At 37.7% G+C, this 9487-nt stretch overlaps 3 protein-coding genes across 4 annotated transcripts in view; 1 reads left to right on the top strand and 2 right to left on the bottom strand.

Moving 5' to 3' along the window:
• The window catches only part of LOC309482889 (uncharacterized protein), a 201252-nt gene that overhangs the window by 88849 nt on the left and 102916 nt on the right, over positions 1–9487 (bottom strand). The gene's annotated exons all lie outside the window — the stretch shown is intronic.
• LOC309482910 (uncharacterized protein) overlaps positions 1–9487 on the top strand; it is a 402133-nt gene that overhangs the window by 311706 nt on the left and 80940 nt on the right. The window lies entirely within an intron of this gene.
• LOC309482418 (zona pellucida sperm-binding protein 3-like) lies at positions 5741–7629 on the bottom strand (the record flags this gene model as incomplete). The annotated part of the gene is made up of 8 exons (XM_082147764.1): positions 7075–7629; positions 6867–6985; positions 6679–6782; positions 6424–6601; positions 6239–6356; positions 6082–6164; positions 5912–6003; positions 5741–5826 (listed from the first exon to the last, which is right to left on the bottom strand). The coding sequence occupies exons 1-8, from the start codon at positions 7615–7617 to the stop codon at positions 5741–5743; spliced, it is 1323 nt and encodes a 440-aa protein (XP_082003890.1). The 5' UTR covers positions 7618–7629.

Here is a 9487-nt window from a genome sequence, read left to right as displayed (position 1 = left end):
TAATATTCCAGATTAATAATATTATATCAAATAAAAAAAAGGCAGTTGACTAAAATCTTCCATATCACAAATGTGAAAGCAAAATGGCCAGGATCTGTGTATGACTTAAGAATTTTCAGAGATTCACATTTATGCACATTATTTGAAAGTGGTAAGAAAAGTTCCACAATTAAATATCAAGCTCACTGTATTACACACACTTATGCTGATCCTAACAGAACTGCATTTTCTCATAGGTGATTATGACATGTTCCTGCCTGCAGAAAGGTGTTTTATGACCCCATTCCCTCACCCAAACCAGTTACAATGCAGCTCTAGCCAGGACAAGGGCACACAATGAAATTAACTTTGGCTAACTAAAGGGAAGATTTCAGTGTCTGATAAGTCTGAGGGTTGCACACCTGACAGGGCCTGTGACATTGTTGCATGTGCCATATTACACAACATTGCCAAAAAAAAAAAAAAAAACTTTTCATTAAATGTTTAATAAAAGACAAATATACTTAGTTCCTTGAGTTTTATTTCAATTGTTCTTTGTAAAGAAAAGCCAGTGGTCAAGTGCCTGCAACAAGAGATATTAGACACATGCCTCATGCAACAAATAAAAAGGAAAAGTTGGCTATCCACTGCCCACCTGTAGGCCTATGTCTCCTCTGTCTGTGCAGACTCTTCTGTAGGCCTTTCTGTAGATGTGGAATCCTGCAACTTATATTGCAGCCATAAAGCATACAAGTATAAATTAAGTAAAGTTATTTATGCACTTGCAGGTAGGCTAGTTCCTCCATATGACAGTTATCTGAGAGGGTTTATTCACTGTCTTATACTTTCTTTCCTTTGGAAAGTTAGAAAATGTCCACTTACGGCACATATTTCAGCCACTTTCTTGGGAACAGATACAAGTGTTGTTGTATTATGTAAAAGTGCACAAAAGAGAAAAACACAATGTCATTACAATGAACTACACTCATGAAAAATGTGATCAATAACTCATGGCAAAATATTTTTACATTAACATAAGTTTATCAGTTTTAACTTTCACATGTCAAAGCAATTCATCATTACTCAAGATTTAACAGTTGAAATGACTATACGGCCTTAATTTAATGCAGCAAAAATTATTTTACAGTGTAGGCTACTAAGATCTTTTTCTTGGTTGCTTTTATAAACAGACAACCATTTATTTAACAGCACATTTTATAAAAGAGACTATAATATAACTAAAAATTACCATTATGTAGAATATTTTTGTACTTCACTTTTATTTGTTCCCATGTAGTGTGGTGACTCTGACATTACAATGAAGTAATTATGCAACTATTAAAATACAAAAATCTAGGCTATTAAGTGATAAAAAACATCTAACATGGCCACTTCTTACGGATTTAAATTGTCTGCTACTTTTTGCCAGCCCTCTCTCCTGGCTTTTGCAGACTTTGAGGTGTTTGATTAAACATAAAAATTCCGAATAAACTTCGACTGTTCTTGCTCTGCTGAGGAGAAAAACTGAGCGCGCTCTTTGGCCACGCTGAACAGCCAATAGCAGCGTTGCTGATCACTGTTTCTACTATCAATACATATCCCCTTTTAACCCAGCGCATGAACGCGCAATTATCTCAGATAACTCAATCCAGCTATACTAATCATATCCGGCAAGTGTGTTCGAAGAACCGAGTTAGCCAGATCATGATTAGCACGATGATATCATCTTGGATGTGCCATTTGATCTCGGATGTAATAAGCAACGTACGAAGAACGAGCCCCAGGTGTAAGTTCATCCAATCCAACAAGTATGTTCATGGTTAACACACCAAACATTCTCAACAGAGCGACGCTAAGAAAAAGCGCAGGATACTACTACTTTCTTCTTCTTTTGTTAAATGCTGTTTTACATACTTGGTGCATATCGCCTCCTATTTGGTGGTTGTGCTATCATTTGTCAATCTTTTCATTTAATAATCTTTAATCACTGTGAATAAGAACTATATTGTTTGTTTGATGCTAATTATATAATAAAAAGAAAGACTGATTAAACTAAATAACAGTCTGTGCTTGCAAAGATAGCATGGCTGTATAAGTTTATTTTTTGTTTAGTCATTTTATTTCCACATTGCTTGAAAGGTAAGATACATCAAATCATATATGTCTTTTATTAAGGAAATACATTATAGCATAGAAAAACGTCGTTGCAAAAATAAAAACATGTCTGAATGCAGATCAACGATGTGTGAGATGAGAATTATATAGCTATATTTTATAATAAAATTAACATTACCTTGTTTTAAAGCACTTTATATATCGATATAACTATATATATATAATATTGTGCGCAATCTGTCACGCCCACTGGAGCATCATCAATAGGGCACGCATGCACTGAACCTCTGCAGTAAACTAACCTTGAAACAGAACCTGCTCCGGAGCAGTTCATGTTCAGAGAGTAGGTTGCTAAGGCTACTTACATACCCTGAAAGTTACCTCCATTTTTGGAACCGAAAGTTGAGGTTATCAGCTTACTTACCCTTAAACATACCCGGGAATGTCACATAACCTGCTTTCTGGAATACCCCCCAGGCTTGCTTAGTTGGAGACACTTAATTTTCAACAATATTATTGATCCGACTGTACTGACGCTGTTGCATGAGAACTGAACTGGACGATGACATCATTTATTGCAGAACTGCTTTATAAATGAAATGAACAACTGATGATCCTTAGATTTCTTACAATGGAACTGAATCAACACTGAACTGACTTCAGCTGAACAGCAGCCAAAATGCATTATTTTCCTCTTATCACTGTAAAGCTGCTTTAAAACTATTTGTATTGTATAAAGCACTATATAAATAAAGGTGACTTGACTTTTATTACTATTACATTGAAATGCAATGTTCCAGTAATATGCAAAAGTGTTTGGTTTCTAAATATCTCTTGAATTTTGCTGGTTTCATTATTTGGCAGCCAGTAATTCACTGCACAAAACACATTGTGAATGGTACACACTGAGACTCTCTGCCTCAACTTGTGTCCCAAATCCCTATTACTGTGTGATTAAATAAACACACTTTTTAGTCTGATGTAAATACATTTGATATGCCACCTTGTCACGTTCATTTGTCTTTGCATATAAAAAACAGCATTTAGCCATTTTTTATTCATAAATCATTTAGCCCCAGTCAACACGTGAGATCATGATCCCAGTGACATCACTCCATTTTTATACTGTGATACTCACAGTGAGTATGTGAGTTCATTGTGAATTCAAAATGTTGAGTTGGTTGAGAGGAGGCAGTTCAAATGTTGGTCACCGGGAGGACATTATACTTCCTGTTTCTCAACACTGGAAAAACGTGGATACTGCAGGATTTGTTAAGACTGTACGGTTGTGTTCTGGACTCAGCATTGTATCATTACACTGGAGAAATGGCGACTGGTCTCTTTAATTGCTATTCACATACGCTCATATAATATTATAATGCCAATATGCACTGTGGCCTGGCCCTGTGTTGGCAGAGTGCTGGCACAAGGTACATGTGAACCAGTCATTTAGCCATTTCAGGTGAGGAATCACCTGGCTACAGTAATCACACCAGTAATCAAACTGATTGCATTGACATATTGCTCTCTGTGTTTCAGGATGTGTCAAGTCTTTTCAAGGTGAAAAAGAAATGGATGTTAAGAAGTGAAAATATCCCATATTCCAGGATGCTCTACCATTTCCAGGGGACATTCAAAGTGCTGATCATCTTGCAGTGTGGAGGAGAATTTTCTATACTTTGGTTCTGCAATACAAACACAAATGCTAAGAACTAAAAACATGGAGAAGTGCATGAGACAGACAGTTATTAATCACATTAACTTTAAACTTATCACATAAGGTTGTGCTTGAATTTAAAAAAAAAACTAAAAAAAAACTTTATTCGTGTTCATAGTCAGACAAAGACAATACAATTGATGTAATGGAATCAGCGACAAGTCTTTTCTTGCATATTGTAAGTACATCCGAATGAAACCAACTGAAAAAAAAAAATGAAAAAAGTAGGACAGAATCTTGGTTCAATCCATCAGTTGTCATTCGTCAGATATGAATGCTAGTTTGCAGTCCATTGTAAGAAAGGTGCGAGGTTAAGTGGACTAAATTATTGGACACGGCCAGCATAAGTCTAACTATCAGATCGAATTATAAATATAATTAAACTGGACAATTCTTAAATTCATGAAAACAGTCACAATAAGGAAAAAAATGCTTTCATACATCATGCAAAAACATGAGCAGAGTTCAGTAGGAAGAATTCAGTTGTGTAAACAAAGTACAGTGTCAATTGTGAAAGGATGTACAACTTCTCAACAACTGTATAGCTCATTCAACTTTCATTAGACAAATTTTGTAACACTAGTTTAACTGAATCAAAAGTGAACTGTTTAAATGTCTTGGTCATGTAATTAAGAAATCATGGCAGCAAACGGAACAATTCCAGTGTCAGTTCATTTAATTTAAGGCCGAAATATTCACATCACTACGTACCAGTGCAGGTACAAGATCAAGTCAAGTCAAGTCACCTTCTTTTATATAGCGCTTTTAACAACATGGATTGTTTCAAAGCAGCTTTACAGTGATAATAGTAAATTAGCGTAACAGATTGTTTTGTCTTTACAACAGCTCTAGGATAAAGTTATTGTCCAGCTAAAGTTAGTTTTGATTGATTGGTTCACTTCCGTTGCAAAGATCATTAGGTATTAACTTAGGGGCCGCTAACACGACACCTTTCTAACAGAAAACCCGTAACGCACTCCGGCCGCCCATCCGCACAAAACAGTGCCTGGTGTCTCGAGAACAGACAGTTAGGAAATGTCCTAAATTTCCCTGAAATAGGTTCGGGGTGCAAAGGTGCAAACAATTACCCGTTATCTCAGCATAAACCTCAAAAACGCAAACCCGCAAAAACACAGATGTCGTGCACATGCGCATTGTGTTCAGTCCAAAGGTATGTGCGAAACGGAAATATCCCGACAACATTTTATCTGTACTGAGATGGAGGAAAGGGAAGGAGGCCTTCACAGGGGAGGGACTGGTTGACACTTCAGGACTACATTGTCATCGTGTCCAGGCGCAGATCCTTCATCAGATCTGGAAACAGCAGACTGCGGTAACCTCAGATAAACAGACTAATATTGGCATAGATGCCACCCTTCTTATGTAACAAGTACATCAGGATTTACGGGGAGTGTTCCCAGTTGACCTAATCTATGCAGTCTAACATTGAATTATAGAAGTCTATGTGTTGTGTATTCTAGGTCAAAGAGATGTGTTTTTAGTCTAGTTTTGAACTGATAGAGTGTGTCTGCTTCCCAGACAATGTTAGGAAGACTGTTCCAGAGGTTTGGTGCTAAATAGGAAAAGGATCTACCACCAGCAGTAGATTTTGATATTTTAGGTATTATCAACTGGCCATAATTTTGAGATCGCAATAGACGCGAAGGACTATAATGCGTTAAGAGTGTTTATTAAGTGTGCATGGCAACTACCCATTATAGCATTACACTAATCTAGCCTTTGATGTCATGATCTAATTGTTCTGCATTTTCATTGAGAGCATATGACATAATTTAGATTTTTTTTATATGAAAGAACACATTTTACAGCTAGACATAACTTTCAAATGAAAGATCAAGTATCAGTCATAAGCATGCACTTGAAAGCATGAAACCAACACTATCCTCTAGAAAAGACAAGACACGGTGTTCATTCCAGGTCTTTATTAGACACTTGAAATTGAGGTTCAGTGACTACAATGGGGCCAACTGTTGCTTTCCCTTCTGAAACAAGGCCTTAGAGAGAAAAAAAAGAAAAAAATTAAGGCATTCATGGTTGCTCTGCATACAGCAAAATACAGATACTAGTACACATCTTTACCGGAATCAGGTAGTGCTCGCCCTTTCCTGCTGAAGCCACATGTGGAGTCACAGCACATGCACATCTGGTCATTGTCATCTGCAGAAAGCCATCTATAAAAAAGGGCAAAGAAAAGGTTACCCATTCTGATCACATCTTATCTGGCAAGCACTTATTCTGTTAGGACATACCCATTAGCAAAGGAGCAAGCCTTATTCTCTGCACTTATGGGGGTTGAAGCCATAACTGCCCTTAAAGAACATGTGACGTATACCTACAAAAGGATTTTAAACTTGTATACATGGGACAAACATTCATCTCTTGCAGAAAGACAGCACCATTACATACCAAACCACTATTTGCTTGCTGGAATCTGAAAGACTCCAAGCGAAAGTGAAGTTTGTCATTCTGAACTCTGTGCATAAAACCGGAAGTAGATCCCGTAAGCTTTGCATCAACCAGGCACCTGAAGCAAAAGATAACACTTAGGCTCTGGTCAAATATGACACTTCAAGAAGCTAATCCTTACTTACCCATGGTTCTCAATAAAGGAATATCTTGGAGCTGCATTCACATCAGGGACTGCAGTAGCAACACAACCATCTACAAAGAGTCGCAGGGGAACATGGTTGAACTGCTTCACAGAAGCTTCAAAATTCAGGAATTGTCCCAAGAAAAACTGATTGGATGGCCTCTCGAACATCCAGTCATCTGCAAGGGACACAGAAATAGAACGAAAATCAGTGTCACTTCAGAGTTACTTTTACAAAGGGTGTATAAAAACTTGCCAGTCATGAGCTTTAGAGAAAACACCAGAACTTCCTCTGCAATCTTTGTGGCAGCAAAAGGAACCCAATTGGGCATCAAAACATTACTGCTAACATTGTGCAACCTAAACAGAGGAATAAAACATGGTTCATCAACCTGAATTGATACTGCTCAATTTATATAAAAATAAATAAAAACACTTTTCTACCTTGAATAGTGGCACTCAATTCCAACAGCTGCTGCATCAGTTCTTACAATGGGAGTTCCCACTAAAGCCTCAGGAGTGTAGAAGAGGGTGAATTTATACACCAGCTCATCACCAGTCATCTGAAAACAGATCGAGAATGAGTCCATGCAGTAACCTAGCTTTTACCCTCAATTACTATAGTTAGCAAGACTCATAAGCAGCCACTCACCATCAGAGAGCTGCCACATGCCTGGAGCTCATACTCAAAGATAAGGACTTGAGTTGTTGGATCTTCCCCTACAGCTGCACAACCTCCTAAAGTGAGGAATGAGGGATTCACCAGCTGACCAGTACCAAAGAAGTCCTTCTTAACCTCCACATGGACAAATTTCTCTCCACATTGTGCTGCAATACTCTGAGAAGGGGTAGGTACATGCAACTCAAAAGGCACATCGGGCTGTTGGGGTTCTTCAGGCACAACAGGAAAATGCCAGGTCAAAGGTGCCAAAGTAGCCTCCATTAGCTGTTTAGACTGACTACTTCCAGGATCTTGAAACTTCCATTGATTTGCCACACCAGGGTTAGTCACAGGTCTCAGAGAAGCTGATAATTGTGATTCTTGGAGAGCTTGCTGAGAAACTAAAACTGGTGACTGTTGTTGTAGGAATCTTAATGGATCCTGGCCTTGTTGAAATCCTGACCACTGTGCCAAAGACGAGCCAACTGCAACAAGCAGCAACAATCCAACACAACTGAAAACCACCAGCCCCATTCTTGAAAAACTCTGAAACCTCCAGAATACTTGTTGGTCTTCTGCTGTGCCTTTTTCAAGAGCAGGAAATTAAAGAGACTCCACCCCTTTTGACAAGCTTAATGATTTTCCAGACTTGTTTCATTAAAAGCATTGAATACACCAACAAGAGTACAACCTTGATTCAGGGGTGTATTCCAGAAAGCAAGGTTAACTTATGCTGGGAATTCGTAAGCTCAAGTTAAAGATGAGGTATTTTATAAGCATAAAGGGACACTCGGACAGTCACCCAGTCAAAATGGTGTTGGAGGATTGTTGGGAATATGGACATAAAAAATTATCAAGTTTTGGATGGAAGGCCAGTGAGGAAGCCCGGAGAATGGGATTAAGTGACTTCAATGTTGCTCCTACTGTGGCTAGGTCAGCAATTCCTCCTTGGCTTTTCCCAATGCCTTTGATTGATATTCAATTGCTTAAAGAAAAGCATAACAATACAAATGGATTAGGAAATTTAAATATACAGCAATACATTGATCAAACTTATTATAGTGCAGTTCAAATATACACTGATGGTTCAAAAGACCCAGAATTTGGGAAAACAGCAGTAGCGGTATATATTCCACTTTTTAACATTAGAATGGCAAAAAGAGTATCAGATTATGTTTCGGTATTCACTGCAGAAATTATTGCAATATGTCTAGCACTTCAGTGGATAGAAGATATCCAACCAACAAGGGTAGTGATATGTACAGATTCTTTATCTGCTCTAAATAGCTTGGAAAGTGGAACATCATCAGCAAGGCAAGACATGATAAATGAAGTAATGCAGAGTCTTTACAGAACAAGACAGTATGGACTTCTGGTAAATCTTGTATGGGTTCCATCGCATATGGGTGTGAAAGGAAATGAGGAGGCTGATAATCTGGCTAAACAGGCATTAAATCATTCACAAATTGACATTGAAGTGGCATTAAGTAAAACAGAAATTAAAGTGATAATAGCGAAACAAATACAGGAAATTTGGCAGAAAGAATGGAATGAAGGAATAAAAGGTAGACATTTTTACTGCATTCAAGGAAAAGTTGGGTCAGAGAGAAGAAGATTCGGAAACAGGAAAGAGGATGTTTTAATAACAAGAATGCGTATTGGACATTGTTTATTAAATCAAAGCTTACAAAGAATTGGTAAACATGAGAATGGAAATTGTGACAAATGTGGGTTAGTTGAAACTATAGAGCATGTCCTTTTAGAATGCGAAGCTTATGAAAGAGAGCGGTCCCAGTTAAGACATGCTTTAAGAAGTGTAGAAATCAATGAGTTGACACTTCAGGTTCTCCTAGGACAAGGTGCTAAACAATCAAGAGCTTATCATGAGTTATTTATATTTTTAAAGGAAACAGGATTATTTAATAGGATTTAAAACTCCATTATGTGTCAATTTTATAAGTATATATATATGTCTTTTTTTTTTATTTTTTTTTTTTTTTTTAAAGAGTAGATCTAGTTTAAACTTCCTTTCCAAATATGCGCTTCACACTCCATTTCAGTAGGTGGCGGGAATGCACCTTTTAAGTTGGTTTGCCAACCGCCATTAAATCCTAGAAGAAGAAGAAGAAGAAGAAGAACTTATGCTGGGTACACACCAAAAGATAATCGGGCTGATTTTGGGCCGATTTCTCCCCTTCCGACAATCCTAGCTATGTCCCGATTATCTTGATGGTTTAACAGATTATTTTATCAGATTTTCCCTTGGTGTGAGGTGTGTTAAGAGTGTCCGAACCTGCTCGGAAGAACGTCGGAGCCGCTCCGATCGCGAATCGTAAATATTAAACATGTTTAATATTTACGATCAGAAATCCTGATGTGTGGGGGGAACTCCGAGGACAAACAC

Source organism: Leuciscus leuciscus (genome assembly GCF_965113295.1).
Source record: "Leuciscus leuciscus genome assembly, chromosome: 19".
Lineage (NCBI taxonomy): Eukaryota > Metazoa > Chordata > Actinopteri > Cypriniformes > Leuciscidae > Leuciscus > Leuciscus leuciscus.
Note: the sequence above shows the minus strand (reverse complement) of the source record. Positions and strands in the feature narration are given on the sequence as shown.